Consider the following 17110-nt stretch of genomic DNA (forward strand, 5'->3'; position numbering starts at 1 on the left):
CCAGCGCTACATCGACAGCCGCAACCTTCGTCCCCGCGCCAAGGGGGAGTGGCTCTCCATCGACGTCACGGAGACCGTCGGCGAGTGGCTCGCCCACAGAGGTGAGGGCAGCGGCACGGCTGTCCGTTCCAGGCTGCTGTCGGAGCTGGGTCCGGTTCTAATACTGCTGTTCTCCCCCCTGTCCACTACCCCTCCCCCCTCTCAGACAGGAACCAGGGGCTGAAACTGAGTGTTCACTGTCCCTGCTGCACCTTCATTCCCTCCAATAACAACATCGTCCCCAACAAGAGCGAGGAGCTGGAGGCTCGATTCGCAGGTCTGTTGTGTCTGTTCCTCTCTGTCAGAGCCCAGGCAGGCCCAGCTGGGCAGGGCACTGGTATCTGTACCTCTCTGTCACTGGGCAGGGCACTGGTATCCGTACCTCTCTGTCACTGGGCAGGGCACTGGTATCTGTACCTCTCTGTCCATCTGCCACTGGGCAGGGCACTGGTATCTGTACCTCTCTGTCACTGGGCAGGGCACTGGTATCTGTACCTCTCTGTCCATCTGCCACTGGGCAGGGCACTGGTATCTGTACCTCTCTGTCACTGGGCAGGGCACTGGTATCTGTACCTCTCTGTCCATCTGCCACTGGGCAGGGCACTGGTATCTGTACCTCTCTGTCACTGGGCAGGGCACTGGTATCTGTACCTCTCTGTCCATCTGCCACTGGGCAGGGCACTGGTATCTGTACCTCTCTGTCACTGGGCAGGGCACTGGTATCTGTAGCTCTCTGTCTCTGGGCAGAGCTCTGGTATCTGTACCTCTCTGTCCATCTGCCACTGGGCAGGACACTGGTATCTGTACCTCTCTGTCTCTGGGCAGAGCTCTGGTATCTGTACCTTTCTGTCCATCTGCCACTGGGCAGAGCTCTGGTATCTGTACCTCTCTGTCACTGGGCAGAGCTCTGGTATCTGTACCTCTCTGTCTCTGGGCAGGGCACTGGTATCTGTACCTCTCTGTCCATCTGCCACTGGGCAGGGCACTGGTATCTGTACCTCTCTGTCACTGGGCAGGGCACTGGTATCTGTACCTCTCTGTCACTGGTATCTGTACCTCTCTGTCTCTGGGCAGGGCACTGGTATCTGTACCTCTCTGTCCATCTGCCACTGGGCAGGGCACTGGTATCTGTACCTCTCTGTCACTGGGCAGGGCACTGGTATCTGTACCTCTCTGTCTCTGGGCAGGACACTGGTATCTGTACCTCTCTGTCCATCTGTCTCACTTACTTTCCTCTCCCCCTCAGGCCTGGATGACCAGTTGATAAAGCAGTATAAGAAGTCAGGCTCGAAAGGCTCTAAGTTCGACATTAGCACCAAGACGCCCCACCTCATCCTGACCCTGCTGCCCACTGACCGACTGGAGTCCCCAGCCAAGAAGGGGCGCAAGCGACGTGCGGCAGGGGACACCCCCACCTGCTCCAGGTGCGTGTGCGCTCCCCTCGCTGTGCTGGCAGCCCCGGTCTCTGTGCTTCCATGCTATCTGCCCTGTGTCCCCCTCCCGCCCTCAGGAATGCCGACCAGGGCTGCTGTCTCCACTCCCTCTACATCGATTTCCGCCGGGATCTCAACTGGAGGTGGATCCACGAGCCCAAGGGCTACAAGGCGAACTTCTGCGCGGGGAGCTGTCCTTACCTGTGGAGCGCGGACATGCACTACAGCAGAGTCAGTGTCAGCCTGCCTGCCTCTGTCTCACTGTTCGAGTATTCATCCAACTGTCTGTGTCTCACCGTGTCTGTCTGTGTCTGTCTGTGTCTCACCGTGTCTGTCTGTGTCTGTCTGTGTCTCACTGTGTCTGTCTGTGTCTGTCTGTGTCTCACCGTGTCTCACCGTGTCTCACCGTGTCTGTCTGTGTCTCACTGTGTCTGTCTGTGTCTGTCTGTGTCTCACCGTGTCTCACTGTGTCTGTCTGTGTCTCACCGTGTCTCACCATGTCTGTCTGTGTCTCACTGTGTCTGTCTGTGTCTCACCGTGTCTCACTGTGTCTGTCTGTGTCTCACCGTGTCTCACCATGTCTGTCTGTGTCTCACTGTGTCTGTCTGTGTCTCAACGTGTCTCACTGTGTCTGTCTGTGTCTCACCGTGTCTCACCGTGTCTGTCTGTGTCTCACTGTGTCTGTCTGTGTCTCACCGTGTCTCACCGTGTCTGTCTGTGTCTCACTGTGTCTGTCTGTGTCTCACCGTGTCTCACTGTGTCTGTCTTTGTCTCACCGTGTCTGTCTGTGTCTCACTGTCTGTGTCTCACAGACTGTGTCTGTCTGTGTCTCACTGTCTGTCTATGTCTGTCTGTGTCTCACTGTCTGTCTATGTCTCATATGTCTGTTTGTGTCTGTCTCACTGTCCCTTCCTGTCTGTCTGTGTCTCATATGTCTGTCTGTCTGTCTGTCTGTCTGTCTCTCACTGTGTCTGTCTGCGTATCCAGGACCAGTGCGGTCAGTCCTGTGTGTTGGACACTCACCTGTCTGTCTGTCTCCAGATTCTGCCCCTGTACAACAAGCTGAACCCCGAGGCGTCGGTGTCTCCGTGCTGTGTGCCCCAGGAGCTCGAGCCCCTGACCATCATCTACTTTGTGGGGCGCAACCCCCGTGTGGAGCAGCTGTCCAACATGGTGGTCAAGTCCTGCAAGTGCCGGTAGAGGAGAACCACCCCAAAAGCCCAGGACATCTCTTGGACACCCCAAAAGTCCAAGATACCAACTCCTGGACTTCCTGAAAGCCCAGGACATCAAAGCTTGGACACCCCAAAAGCCTAAGACGCCTGTGCTTGGATACCCCGAAAGAACATGACACCGACTCTTGGACACCCTGAAAGTGCAGGACATCAAATTTCAGGCGTCTCAAACGCAAAAGACACCAATGCTTGGACACCCCAGAAGTCCAGGGCACCAACAGCTGGATATACCACAAAACCAAGACACCCCGATACTGCTCCTCTGTCTGTATCCTTCCTTTCACCCATCTCCCTGTCCCCCTGGCTGACGGGGAGACGCGTTCTGATTCCAGGGCTCTCTGTGACTCGGGAGCTACAGCCCAGAACGGACCAGGCCGGACTGGACCGGCCCAGACCCTCCTCACAGCAGTGTAAATAGATCGTCCGCAGAAAGACTATTGGAAAGACTGCTCTCAATATCGCGTGCAGATGGATGTCAACTTAATCACAGATCATCTTGCTGTTATAACCATCCGCTGTTAGGAGCTGCTGCAGATAAGTGTAATTGCCACCCAGTATCTAAAACTGGGCCTTCCAGTGTCCAGTGGGGTCATACTGCACTGAGGTGTCCAGTGTGGTCATCTCTGGGGGTCACACTGTATTGAGGTGTCCAGTGGGGTCAGTGCTGAGGGTCACACTGCACTGGGGTGTCCAGTGGGGACAGTGCTGGGGGTCACACTGCACTGGGGTGTCCAGTGGGGTCAGTGCTGAGGGTCACATTGCACTGGGGTGTCCAGTGGGGTCAGGGCTGGCCAGAAGACAGATGTTACTGTACCTTTTAAAGACACTGGGGGAACAATACCATTATCTGCAGCAGTGGGAGGTCATAGGTCGTCTCATCTTGCTAGATGTAAGGGCAAAGGATGTAGGATTGTGTGAGTTATGGGGTATTGGAATTCTATGATGTACGGGGGCAAAGGATATAGAATCATTACTGTACGACATCAAGGATCGTGGTGTGATGTATGAGGGCAAATGTCACAGATTACAGGTCACAGGTTATCGTGAATATATCAGAACAAAGGTCATAGGTTCATGTTATGTGTGAAGGCAAAAGTCACAGTTAATGCTGCTGTATTTAAGTGGGCAGAAGTCCTAAATTAATGCACTGCAGGAGAGAAAAGGTCACAGCTGAATGACAGATCAGTGAAAGGTTATATGACCTCCAGTGTGTGGCTCTGACATCACCTTCCTTAATAAATAGGTACAACACCAACTGTTGCTCTCCCACTGGACAACATCACAGTCACTGCTTTCCACTGGCCCACACGTCCAGCAGGCCTGAGCTCAACTTACATCACACAGAGAGTCCGGCCGCGTCCCATCAGAACACAGACCACTGCAGATCTCCTTGCCCTCTGTGTCTGCACAGGCTGGCTGGGAGAGCTAGACACTGAGACACTGACCACTGGACACCTCAGTGCAGTTTAACTTACAGTACTGACCACGCTGATCACTGGACATTGCTGAAGGCTGCTTGTGTCAGAGCCAGGACTGGGTGGAGACGACAGTGCTACACCTGTATTTTTAGGGATGGAAAGCTGATGAAGATCTAATCTAAGCTCGTACACACATGGTCGTGAGTTATAAACTGTTAATAAACGTTCAGACAGAGACTTGTCGTGTGGCTTGTTCAAATAGAATTGATGGTACAGTATGTGTGTCTCTGTGTGTGCTACTGTGCGTGACAGAGTGTTGCAGTGTGTGTCGCAGTGATTGTGACAGTGTAACTGTGTGTTACTGTGTGTGACTGTGTGTTGCAGTGTTTGTGACAGTGTGTTGCTGAGTAAGACAAGAGAGAGAAGAGGAGAGAGGAGAGGAGAGAGGAGAGAGGAGAAATAGAACTCGAGAGAAAGAGCAGTCATGTAAGTTCAAACTTAGTGGCTTGAGGTCAACTGACCAAACAGAGCATTAAAACGACAATAAAACCAAATAAACTTCTGGCTGGAGTGAGAGACACCAGATGAGGGCTGTGAGCGCCAGACCACAGGCCGGCTGCCGCCCTGCTGTCACCCTGACTTCATCATATGAACCCCAACATGTGAAAATGCCCCATTCCCTTACTGTGTGTGACAGTACAGTCCGGAGATCGCCGGTCCAGTCTGGGTCACACTGTACCCCTACAGTCCAGAGATCACCGGTCCAGTCTGGGTCACACTGTACCCCTACAGTCCGGAGATCGCCGGTCCAGTCTGGGTCACACTGTACCCCTCCAGTCCAGTCTGGGTCACACTGTACACCTACAGTCCAGAGATCGCCGGTCCAGTCTGGGTCACACTGTACCCCTACAGTCCAGAGATCGCTGGTCCAGTCTGGGTCATACTGTACCCCTACAGTCCGGAGATCACTGGTCCAGTCTGGGTCACACTGTACCTCTACAGTCCAGTCTGGGTCACACTGTACCCCTACAGTCCAGAGATCACTGGTCCAGTCTGGGTCACACTGTACCCCTACAGTCCAGAGATCGCCGGTCCAGTCTGGGTCACACTGTACCCCTACAGTCCAGTCTGGGTCACACTGTACCCCTACAGTCCAGAGATCGCTCATTCCAGCCTGTTCACTATAAAAGCGCAATACAGTACAGCCCAGTGAGATCAGGGTAAAAGCACAGTACAGCGCAGTACAGCCCAGTGAGATCAGGGTAAAAGCACAGTACAGCACAGTAGAGCCCAGTGAGCTCAGGATAAACTAAATCATGATCCTGCCTGTGGTAACAGTTCTCCAATCACATGGTATAAACTGGGTCAGAACCTGCAGAAAAGACCCACATTTAGGCAGGAGAGCTGCTGCAGGGTGTGTCCCGCGTCGCGAGGCAGGGAGGTGCGATGGGCTCCTCTCCCGGCCAGAGCAGCAGAGAGCTCTGCCAGTTCCTCTGCGGTCGCAGCAGACTGCAGTAAACAGGATGTGAGCGATTTCTTCCCACTGCACTCCGGGGCTGCTGGCGACAGGCCTGTGTGTGTGTGTGGAGAGTAGAGAGAGAGGGAGAGAGGGAGAGAGAGAGAGGAGAGAGGGAGAGAGAGAGAGGAGAGAGGGAGAGAGGAGAAGAGGAGAGAGGAGAGAGAGGAGGAGAGAGGAGAGAGAGAAGAGAGAGAGAGGAGAGAGGAGGAGGAGAGAAGAGAGAGAGAGGAGAGAGAGAGGGAGAGAGGAGGAGAGGAGGATGGAGGGAGAGTGGCAGTGAGAGGCAGAGAATCAGTTTGTCAGTGTGTGTGTGTGTGTCAGTGTGTGAAAGCGTTTAGTCAGTGCATCGGTATGTGTGTGCGTCAGTTGGTGTTTGTGTGTGCATGTGTGTGAAACTATCAGCCTGTCGGGATGTTGTGTCAGACGGGGTGGTGGGTGGGGATGGGGGTGGGGTCGTATCACCCAATTGACACCTCTGTCACCCCTCAACACAGCAGGGGCTGTGTGCTGGACAGGGAGGAGGAGACACAGCCCGTCTGTGTGGCTGGGAGCACAGGCCAGGCCTTGTGTACTGTGAGGGAGCTGAGTCTGGGTGAGTGAGGAGAGAGGGGTGAGTGAGGTCACACAGGAGCAAAGAGACCATCTGAGCACTGAACCACTGCAGGCTGGGCTGGACTGGGATCATAAACAGACTCCACTGACACTGACAGAGCAGTCTGACACACTGCTGGCTGGACTGGGAGCTGGATTAGTTCTTCACTGGGATTATAATCAGACTCCACTGACACTGACAGAGCAGTCTGACACACTGCAGGCTGGACTGGACTGGCTGGACTGGGAGCTGGATTAGTTCTTCACTGGGATTATAATCAGACTCCACTGACACTGACAGAGCAGTCTGAGACACTGCAGGCTGGACTGGACTGGCTGGACTGGGAGCTGGATTAGTTCTTCACTGGGATTATAATCAGACTCCACTGACACTGACAGAGCAGTCTGAGACACTGCAGGCTGGACTGGACTGGCTGGACTGGGAGCTGGATTAGTTCTTCACTGGGATCATAAACAGACTCCACTGACACTGACAGCGCAGTCTGAGGCACTGCAGGCTGGACTGGACTGGCTGGACTGGGAGCTGGATTAGTTCTTCACTGGGATTATAATCAGACTCACTGACACTGACAGAGCAGTCTGAGACACTGCAGGCTGGACTGGACTGGCTGGACTGGGAGCTGGATTAGTTATTATAATCTGTCCCTGCTCCAGGCTTTACTGTCTTTTTCCTCAATGTGATAAAATGATCTTAGAGGTTTTAGAGGAATGTTAAAAAATTAAAAAGAGCGTTCTTTGCTGCCACCTTGTGGTCAATTTACATTAGTGCTTGTTTTGATACAGCTATTCTCGGTGCTTTATCAGGTACCAGTCTCCCAGACAAAGACGCACTGGTTTCCAGCCCTGTCTTCTGCGCCTTGGGACAGCAGCACCACCTGTAACCTGACCTGTCTCACGATCGCTGTTGTTGAGCGAGCAGGAAGTGGCTCTCTTTCAGAGACAGACAGGCACCCAGGGAGAGACAGAGAGAGACAGAGACACAGAGACAGACAGGGCTCTCAGGGAGAGAGACAGAGACACAGGGAGAGACAGACAGGGCTCTCAGAGAGAGAGACAGAGACACAGGGAGAGACAGACAGGGCTCTCAGGGAGAGAGACAGAGACACAGGGAGAGACAGACAGAGACACAGGGAGAGACAGTCAGGGCTCTCAGGGAGAGAGACAGAGACACAGGGAGAGACAGACAGGGCTCTCAGGGAGAGAGACAGAGACACAGGGAGAGACAGTCAGGGCTCTCAGGGAGAGAGACAGAGACACAGGGAGAGACAGACAGAGACACAGGGAGAGACAGACAGGGCTCTCAGGGAGAGAGACAGAGAAACAGGGAGAGACAGACAGGGCTCTCAGGGAGAGAGACAGAGGCACAGGGAGAGACAGTCAGACACAGGGAGAGACAGACAGGGCTCTCAGGGAGAGAGACAGAGACACAGGGAGAGACAGACAGAGACACAGGGAGAGACAGACAGGGCTCTCAGGGAGAGAGACAGAGACACAGGGAGAGACAGACAGAGACACAGGGAGAGACAGACAGGGCTCTCAGGGAGAGAGACAGAGGCACAGGGAGAGACAGACAGCGCTCTCAGGGAGAGAGACAGAGGCACAGGGAGAGACAGACAGACACAGGGAAAGACAGACAGGGCTCTCAGGGAGAGAGACAGAGGCACAGGGAGAGACAGACAGGGCTCTCAGGGAGAGAGACAGAGACACAGGGAGAGACAGACAGGGCTCTCAGAGAGAGAGACAGAGGCACAGGGAGAGACAGACAGGGCTCTCAGGGAGAGAGACAGACAGACACAGGGAAAGACAGACAGGGCTCTCAGGGAGAGAGACAGAGGCACAGGGAGAGACAGACAGGGCTCTCAGGGAGAGAGACAGAGACACAGGGAGAGACAGACAGGGCTCTCAGGGAGAGAGACAGAGACACAGGGAGAGACAGACAGAGACACAGGGAGAGACAGACAGGGCTCTCAGGGAGAGAGACAGAGGCACAGGGAGAGACAGACAGAGACACAGGGAGAGACAGACAGGGCTCTCAGGGAGAGAGACAGAGGCACAGGGAGAGACAGACAGAGACACAGGGAGAGACAGACAGGGCTCTCAGAGAGAGAGACAGAGGCACAGGGAGAGACAGACAGGGCTCTCAGAGAGAGAGACAGAGGCACAGGGAGAGACAGACAGCGCTCTCAGCCCTGTGTGCATGTGAAGGTATGATGGTTCTAATAAACCAGACTGAGATCAGTGCTCTGTGTGTCTTTATTTCTGCCGCCACACGCCTGGCAGTGCCCACAGAGTCGCAAGAGCCCGTCTCCAGCCGCTGGCCTGCGGCAGGAAGAGGTCGTCCTCCGTCTTGCAGGACACGCGCACACTCAGGTCATCGATGCGCTGTTTCACTTCCTGGGTCAGGCTGTGCTGAGAGCCCAGCTGGGAGGCATAGTCTGCAGAGAGAGGACACCTGTCTGACTGACTGCTGGCTCCTGCGCTTCACTGCCTGTCTGTCCACCTATCTGACTGACCGCTGGCTCCTGCATTTCACTGCCTGTCTGTCCACCTATCTGACTGACCGCTGGCTCCTGCATTTCACTGCCAGTCTGTCCACCTGTCTGACTGTCCTTCTGTTCCACTGTCTGCTTGCCTCTGCCTGTGTGAAACACAGAGCCCACCTTCCTGTCTGTCTCTCAGGCCCTGTCTCACCCCACAGTGTCCAGTACCTCTGGTTGTCTGTCTCTCAGGCCCTGTCTCACCCCACAGTGTCCAGTACCTCTGGTTGTCTGTCTCTCAGGCCCTGTCTCACCCCACAGTGTCCAGTACCTCTGGCTGTCTGTCTCTCAGGCCCTGTCTCACCCCACAGTGTCCAGTACCTGTGGCTGTCTGTCTCTCAGGCCCTGTCTCACCCAAAGTGTCCAGTACCTGTGGCTGTCTGTCTCTCAGGCCCTGTCTCACCCCAGTGTCCAGTACCTGTGGCTGTCTGTCTCTCAGGCCCTGTCTCACCCCACAGTGTCCAGTACCTGTGGCTGTCTGTCCCTCAGGCCCTGTCTCACCCCAAAGTGTCCAGTACCTGTGGCTGTCTGTCTCTCAGGCCCTGTCTCACCCCAAAGTGTCCAGTACCTGTGGCTGTGTTCTGCAGGATCTGCAGGACCTCCCTCTCTATCGCACACACCAGGGGTAGTGGGATCTGGAGAGAGAGAGAGACAGAGAGGAGCCAGAACTCACTGCAGTGCGGCGGACACACACATGCTCACACGCACACGCGCACACGCGCACACACGCATGCATGGGCTGACTTCACACAGGCGACAGGGTCAGACGTAGAGAGACAGAGAGACAGAGAGACAGAGAGACAGAGAGACAGAGAGACAGACAGGGCTTACAGAGGTCCTGTAGTCCAGCTCGTGCTTCATGATGATCTCCTTGTATGCTGGATCCTGAAAAGACAGACAGTAATAGTCAGACACAGAGCTCACTGATGAGCCGCTTGAGGCTAAGGGACAGGGGGTGGACTGTACAGTGTGACCCAGACTGGACCGGCGATCTCCGGACTGTAGGGGTACAGTGTGACCCAGACTGGACTGTAGGGGTACAGTGTGACCCAGACTGGACCGGTGATCTCTGGATTGTAGGGGTACAGTGTGACCCAGACTGGACAGTGATCTCTGGACTGTAGGGATACAGTGTGACCCAGACTGGACTGTAGGGGTACAGTGTGACCCAGACTGGACCGGCGATCTCCAGACTGTAGGGGTACAGTGTGACACAGACTGGACTGTAGGCGTACAGTGTGACCCAGACTGGACTGGCGATCTCTGGACTGTAGGGGTACAGTGTGACCCAGACTGGAACGGCGATCTCTGGACTGTAGGGGTACAGTGTGACCCGGACTGGACTGTAGGGGTACAGTGTGACCCAGACTGGACAGTGATCTCCGGACTGTAGGGGTACAGTGTGACCCAGACTGGACTGTAGGGGTACAGTGTGACCCAGACTGGACAGTGATCTCCGGACTGTAGGGGTACAGTGTGACCCAGACTGGACTGTAGGGGTACAGGGTGACCCAGAATGGACCGGCGATCTCCAGACTGTAGGGGTACAGTGTGACCCAGACTGGACCGGCGATCTCCGGAATGTAGGGGTACAGTGTGACCCAGACTGGACTGTAGGGGTACAGGGTGACCCAGACTGGACAGTGATTTCTGGACTGTAGGGATACAGTGTGACCCAGACTGGACTGTAGGGGTACAGTGTGACCCAGACTGGACTGGCGATCTCCAGACTGTAGGGGTACAGTGTGACACAGACTGGACTGTAGGGGTACAGTGTGACCCAGACTGGACCGGCGATCTCTGGACTGTAGGGGTACAGTGTGACCCAGACTGGACTGTAGGGGTACAGTGTGACCCAGACTGGACCGGCGATCTCTGGACTGTAGGGGTACAGTGTGACCCAGACTGGACAGTGATCTCCGGACTGTAGGGGTACAGTGTGACCCAGACTGGACTGTAGGGGTACAGTGTGACCCAGACTGGACAGTGATCTCCAGACTGTAGGGGTACAGTGTGACCCAGACTGGACTGTAGGGGTGCAGTGAGACCCAGACTGGACTGTAGGGGTACAGGGTGACCCAGACTGGACAGTGATCTCTGGACTGGAGGGGTGCAGTGTGACCCAGACTGGACTGTAGGGGGTACAGTGTGACCCAGACTGGACCAGTGATCTCTGGACTGTAGGGGTACAGTGTGACCCAGACTGGACTGGAGGGGTACAGGGTGACCCAGACTGGACTGGAGGGGTACAGTATAACCTGGCACACACATGTGTGTGATGAATTATTGCCATAACTGCCATCACTATGTCCTGTTTTGTGTCGACGTCTCTCTGATGGCGCCTACCTGTGTGTACTGGCTGATGTGGTAGCCCCGGCGGTGAGCCATTCGCCACTTGCTGATGCCCCACACTGAGCCGGCGCGACTCAGCAGCAGGTCTGCCAGCGGGGGACAGGAGAGAGAGGAGCTCAGAGAGACGGTCCGTCAGTCACCTGCGCAAGCGCTTCCTGTGCATCACTCACCCAGGAGAGTGGAGGGGGGGGGGGGCACTGCCTGGAGGGAGAGAGAGGGGGGAGACAGACGGTCACCCCTGACTCGGTCCGAGAGACAGGAATCATGGGAATGGCCAGCGATCAGGTTCGCTGTGTCACAACACAGACGGGAGTAGAATTAGAATTCGACCTTATCCAGTGCACCAGTGTGTCACCAGTGCTTGACCAGTGCCTGACCAGTGTGTCACCAGTGCTTGACCAGTGCCTGACCGGTGCCTCACCAGTGTCTCACCAGCACATAGGCGCACCAGTGCCTCACCAGTGTCTCACCAGCACACAGGTGCACCAGTGTCTCACCAATGTCTCACCAGCACACAGGCGCACCAGTGTGTCACCAGTGCTTGACCAGTGCCTGACCGGTGCCTCACCAGTGTCTCACCAGCACATAGGTGCACCAGTGCCTCACCAGTGTCTCACCAGCACACAGGCGCACCAGTGTGTCACCAGTGCTTGACCAGTGCCTGACCGGTGCCTCACCAGTGTCTCACCAGCACATAGGTGCACCAGTGCCTCACCAGTGTCTCACCAGCACATAGGCGCACCAGTGCCTCACCAGTGTCTCACCAGCACACAGGTGCACCAGTGTCTCACCAATGTCTCACCAGCACACAGGCGCACCAGTGTGTCACCAGTGCTTGACCAGTGTCTCACCAGCACATAGGTGCACCAGTGCCTCACCAGTGTCTCACCAGCACACAGGCGCACCAGTGTGTCACCAGTGCTTGACCAGTGCCTGACCGGTGCCTCACCGGTGTCTCACCAGCACACAGGTGCACCAGTGTCTCACCAATGTCTCACCAGCACACAGGCGCACCAGTGTGTCACCAGTGCTTGACCAGTGTCTCACCAGCACATAGGTGCACCAGTGCCTCACCAGTGTCTCACCAGCACACAGGCGCACCAGTGTGTCACCAGTGCTTGACCAGTGCCTGACCGGTGCCTCACCAGTGTCTCACCAGTGTCTCACTAGTGCCTCACCAGTGTCTCACCAGCACACAGGCACAGGTGTGCTGTTCCTGCTCTGCGGGGAGAGAGACAGTCAGACAGACAGTGGCCAAGTGTTAGTGACTCAGTACCTCCTCCTGGTCTCTCTGCAGAGGGGTTCCCAGGCTGGTGAGGCCCTCAAAGACGCCCTCTTCCTCCTCGTCTGCCTCCTCTTCCTCCTCCTCCACGCCATTGCACCGTCCAGACTGCACCAGCTCAGAGTCACGCTGCTCGTGCTGAGAACTGGAGAACAGAGACTCAGGTACCACACAGGCAGAGATGACAACACTACACACACACCGAACACAGTGACCACAGCCTGGACACAGACACTGGACACAGGCAGACCTGGCTGTCCAGAGAGGACAGGCTCAGCGACCACAGCCTGGACACAGACACTGGACACAGGCAGACCTGTCTGTCCAGAGAGGACAGGCTCAGTGACCACAGCCTGGACACAGACACTGGACACAGGCAGACCTGGCTGTCCAGAGAGGACAGGCTCAGCGACCACAGCCTGGACACAGACACTGGACACAGGCAGACCTGTCTGTCCAGAGAGGACAGGCTCAGCGACCACAGCCTGGACACAGACACTGGACACAGGCAGACCTGGCTGTCCAGAGAGGACAGGCTCAGAGACCACAGACACTGGACACAGGCAGACCTGGCTGTCCAGAGAGGACAGGCTCAGTGACCACAGCCTGGACACAGACACTGGACACAGGCAGACCTGGCTGTCCAGAGAGGACAGGCTCAGTGACCACAGCCTGGACACAGACACTGGACACAGGCAGACCTGGCTGTCCAGAGAGGACAGGCTCAGTGACCACAGCCTGGACACAGATACTGGACATAATAAGGAGAGGAGAGAGGAGGAGGGGAGAGAGGAGAGAGAGGAGGAGGGGAGAAAGGAGAGAGTGTCTTACTCAGCAGGGTCTGTCTCTCCGGGGGTGTCTCCGTCTCTGGTCGACATCCCGAGTTTCTCCGACGTGCGGGACAGGAGCGAAATGAAAACAGCTCTCGCGGGTTCTCGCGGGTGGGTTTGAAAGACGCGCCGGCGTTCGAGAGCCGCGTGCCGTCAGGCAGCCGACCCACGGCGCGTGGATTGCACGAAACTCGCGGCGACATCATGACGATGTCTTCGCTCGCGGGTGAATTACTGCAGCAGGTCAGTAGCGGAGCAGACCTGCGCCCCGGGCGCCCTCTGCTGGTGACGACCGGGAGCCGCAGCGTGGCGAGTTAATAACACGGGACACGCATGAAATCACACAGACCGCAGGAGTCGTGGTGCGGAGGCACAGTGGGGTGTTTATTAAGACTTGGTGCGTGTTAGACAGGTCAGGACCAGCTCCAGATTCTCCGTGGCTGAGGCATGCCAGAGACAGACAGGCAGGCAGACAGAGAGAGAGTCAAACAGACAGACAGAGACAGAGAGACAGAGTCAAACAGACAGACAGACAGACAGACAGACAGACAGACAGACAGACAGAGAGATAGGCAGGCAGGCAGGCAGAGAGACAGAGTCAAACAGACAGACAGACAGACAGACAGACAGAGTCGGACAGACAGACAGGCAAAGAGACAGACAGAGACAGAGAGACAGACAGGCAGAGAGACAGACAGACAGAGAGACAGAGTCGGACAGACAGACAGGCAAAGAGACAGACAGAGACAGAGAGACAGACAGGCAGAGAGACAGACAGACAGAGAGACAGAGTCGGACAGACAGACAGGCAAAGAGACAGACAGAGACAGAGAGACAGACAGGCAGAGAGACAGACAGACAGAGAGACAGAGTCAAACAGACAGACAGACAGAGAGACAGAGAGACAGAGTCAGGCAGGCAGGCAGGCAGAGAGACAGAGTCAAACAGACAGACAGACAGACAGGCAGGCAGACAGGCAGAGAGACAGAGTCGGACAGACAGACAGACAGACAGAGAGACAGGCAGGCAGGCAGACAGAAAGACAGAGTCAAACAGACAGACAGACAGAGAGACAGGCAGGCAGGCAGGCAGACAGAGAGACAGACAGACAGAGAGACAGACAGAGAGACAGGCAGGCAGGCAGACAGAGAGACTGAGTCAAACAGACAGACAGACAGAGAGACAGGCAGGCAGACAGACAGAGAGACAGGCAGGCAGACAGAGACAGTGAAACAGACAGAGAGACAGACAGAGAGATAGGCAGGCAGGCAGACAGAGAGACAGAGTCAAACAGACAGACAGATAGACAGACAGACAGACAGACAGAGAGACAGAGTCAGACAGACAGACAGAGAGACAGACAGAGAGACAGGCAGGCAGACAGAGAGACAGAGTCAAACAGACAGACAGAGTCAGACGGACAGACAGACAGAGAGACAGACAGACAGAGAGACAGACAGGCAGACAGGCAGGCAGAGAGACAGACAGGCAGACAGGCAGGCAGAGAGACAGACAGACAGGCAGACAGGCAGGAAGGCAGAGATCTGGAGTTACAGCTCGAAGGCACTGGGGTCTGTACAAGCAGACTGCATCCCAGCTCTGCCTGTGTAAGGCGCTATATGGGGGGTTGTATGGTGTGAGCGAGGGCAGGGGTGTCCACCCCTTCTCTCCTCCCACTGCAGTGATGGTTTCTCTGGACCAGCTGAGGCGTGCAGGGCCACACGCATACCGCCCCTCGCACAGGTGAGTCATCACCTGGAAACCGCTGTCAATGTGAGGTCCATCCTGCGCCAGTAGGGTTCAAGTACGACCCGGTCCAGACTGAACCAGTACCCCTCTGGACTGTAGGGGTACAGGGTGACCCAGGCTGGACCGGTGATCCCTGGACGATCTCTGTGGTTCTGTAGTTGGTGTGATCAAGCTGCAGTCCTTCTTATCATGCTGAAAGGTGTGGGCCCAGTGTCAGTCCAGTGTCAGTCCGGAATCAGTCCAGTGTGGGTCCGGAGTCAGTCCGGTATGGGTCCGGAGTCAGTCAGGTGTCAGTCTGGTGTCGGTCCAGTGTAGGTCCGGTGTCAGTCTGGTGTGGGTCCAGTGTGGGTCCAGTGTGGGTCGGGTGTCAGTCCGGTGTCAGTCTGGTGTGGGTCCAGTGTGGGTCCGGTGCCGGTTCGGTGTCAGTCCAGTGTGAGTCCAGTGTGAGTCCAGTGTGGGTCCGGTGTCAGTCCAGTGTGGGTCCAGTGTGGGTCCAGTGTGGGTCCGGTGTCAGTCCAGTGTGGGCCCAGTGCCGGTCCGGTGTCAGGCCAGTGTAGGTCCGGTGTCAGTCCGGTGTGGGCCCAGTGTCAGTCTGGTGTAGGTCCGGTGTCAGTCCAGTGTAGGTCCAGTGTCAGTCCGGTGTCAGTCCAGTGTGGGTCCAGTGTGGATCCAGTGTCAGTCTGGTGTGGGTCCAGTGTAGGTCCAGTGTAGGTCCGGTGTCAGTCCGGTGTGGGCCCAGTGTCAGTCCAGTGTAGGTCCGGTGTCAGTCCAGTGTGGGTCCAGTGTCAGTCCAGTGTCAGTCCAGTGTGGGTCCGGTGTCAGTCCGGTGTGGGCCCAGTGTCAGTCCGGTGTCAGTCTGGTGTCAGTCCGGTGTGGGTCCAGTGTCAGTCCGGTGTCAGTCTGGTGTCAGTCCAGTGTGGGTCCAGTGTCAGTCCGGTGTCAGTCCAGTGTCAGTCCAGTGTGGGTCCGGTGTCAGTCCGGTGTCAGTCCGGTGTGGGCCCAGTGTCAGTCCGGTGTCAGTCTGGTGTCAGTCCAGTGTGGGTCCAGTGTCAGTCCGGTGTCAGTCCGGTGTCAGTCCGGTGTGGGCCCAGTGTCAGTCCGGTGTCAGTCCAGTGTGGGTCCGGTGTCAGTCCGGTGTCAGTCCGGTGTGGGCCCAGTGTCAGTCCAGTGTCAGTCCAGTGTGGGTCCGGTGTCAGTCCGGTGTCAGTCCGGTGTGGGCCCAGTGTCAGTCCGGTGTCAGTCCGGTGTCAGTCCGGTGTGGGCCCAGTGTCAGTCCGGTGTCAGTCTGGTGTCAGTCCGGTGTGGGCCCAGTGTCAGTCCGGTGTCAGTCCAGTGTGGGTCCGGTGTGGGCCCAGTGTCAGTCCGGTGTCAGTCCGGTGTCAGTCCGGTGTGGGCCCAGTGTCAGTCCGGTGTCAGTCCGGTGTCAGTCCGGTGTGGGCCCAGTGTCAGTCCGGTGTCAGTCCGGTGTCAGTCTGGTGTCAGTCCAGTGTGGGCCCGGTGTCAGTCCGGTGTCAGTCCAGTGTGGGTCCGGTGTCAGTCTGGTGTCAGTCCAGTGTGGGCCCAGTGTCAGTCCAGTGTCAGTCCAGTGTGGGTCCGGTGTCAGTCTGGTGTCAGTCCAGTGTCAGTCCAGTGTGGGTCCGGTGTCAGTCCGGTGTCAGTCCGGTGTGGGCCCAGTGTCAGTCCGGTGTCAGTCTGGTGTCAGTCCGGTGTGGGCCCAGTGTCAGTCCGGTGTCAGTCCAGTGTGGGTCCGGTGTCAGTCTGGTGTCAGTCCAGTGTGGGCCCAGTGTCAGTCCGGTGTCAGTCCAGTGTGGGCCCAGTGTCAGTCTGGTGTCAGTCCAGTGTGGGCCCGGTGTCAGTCTGGTGTCAGTCCAGTGTGGGCCCAGTGTCAGTCCGGTGTCAGTCCGGTGTCAGTCCAGTGTGGGTCCAGTGTCAGTCCGGTGTCAGTCCGGTGTCAGTCCAGTGTGGGTCCGGTGTCAGTCTGGTGTCAGTCCAGTGTGGGCCCAGTGTCAGTCCGGTGTCAGTCCGGTGTCAGTCCAGTGTGGGTCCGGTGTCAGTCCGGTGTCAGTCCAGTGTGGGTCCGGTGTCAGTCTGGTGTCAGTCCAGT

At 56.6% G+C, this 17110-nt stretch overlaps 2 protein-coding genes across 2 annotated transcripts in view; one reads left to right on the top strand and one right to left on the bottom strand.

Moving 5' to 3' along the window:
- Positions 1-4362, top strand: part of tgfb5 (transforming growth factor, beta 5) — a 6941-nt gene extending 2579 nt beyond the window's left edge. Inside the window, exons 3-7 of the mRNA XM_088909044.1 lie at positions 1-101; positions 206-316; positions 1286-1463; positions 1550-1703; positions 2514-4362. The exon at positions 1-101 is cut by the window's left edge and continues 32 nt beyond it. Coding sequence (XP_088765170.1) covers positions 1-101; positions 206-316; positions 1286-1463; positions 1550-1703; positions 2514-2672 — 703 coding nt within the window. The 3' untranslated portion in view covers positions 2673-4362. The remainder of the gene's footprint in view (positions 102-205; positions 317-1285; positions 1464-1549; positions 1704-2513) is intronic.
- A 4131-nt stretch (positions 4363-8493) lies between these two features.
- Positions 8494-16323, bottom strand: LOC148810731 (uncharacterized). The gene is made up of 7 exons (XM_088908934.1): positions 13259-16323; positions 12422-12572; positions 11316-11346; positions 11140-11231; positions 9625-9678; positions 9362-9428; positions 8494-8691 (listed from the first exon to the last, which is right to left on the bottom strand). Exons 1-7 carry the CDS (start codon positions 13303-13305, stop codon positions 8510-8512), a joined length of 624 nt encoding a protein of 207 aa, XP_088765060.1. The 5' UTR covers positions 13306-16323; the 3' UTR covers positions 8494-8509.
- Positions 16324-17110: the final 787 nt, after the last annotated feature.

This window comes from Atractosteus spatula, assembly GCF_055471065.1.
Source record: "Atractosteus spatula isolate fAtrSpa1 chromosome 24 unlocalized genomic scaffold, fAtrSpa1.hap1 SUPER_24_unloc_1, whole genome shotgun sequence".
NCBI lineage: Eukaryota > Metazoa > Chordata > Actinopteri > Semionotiformes > Lepisosteidae > Atractosteus > Atractosteus spatula.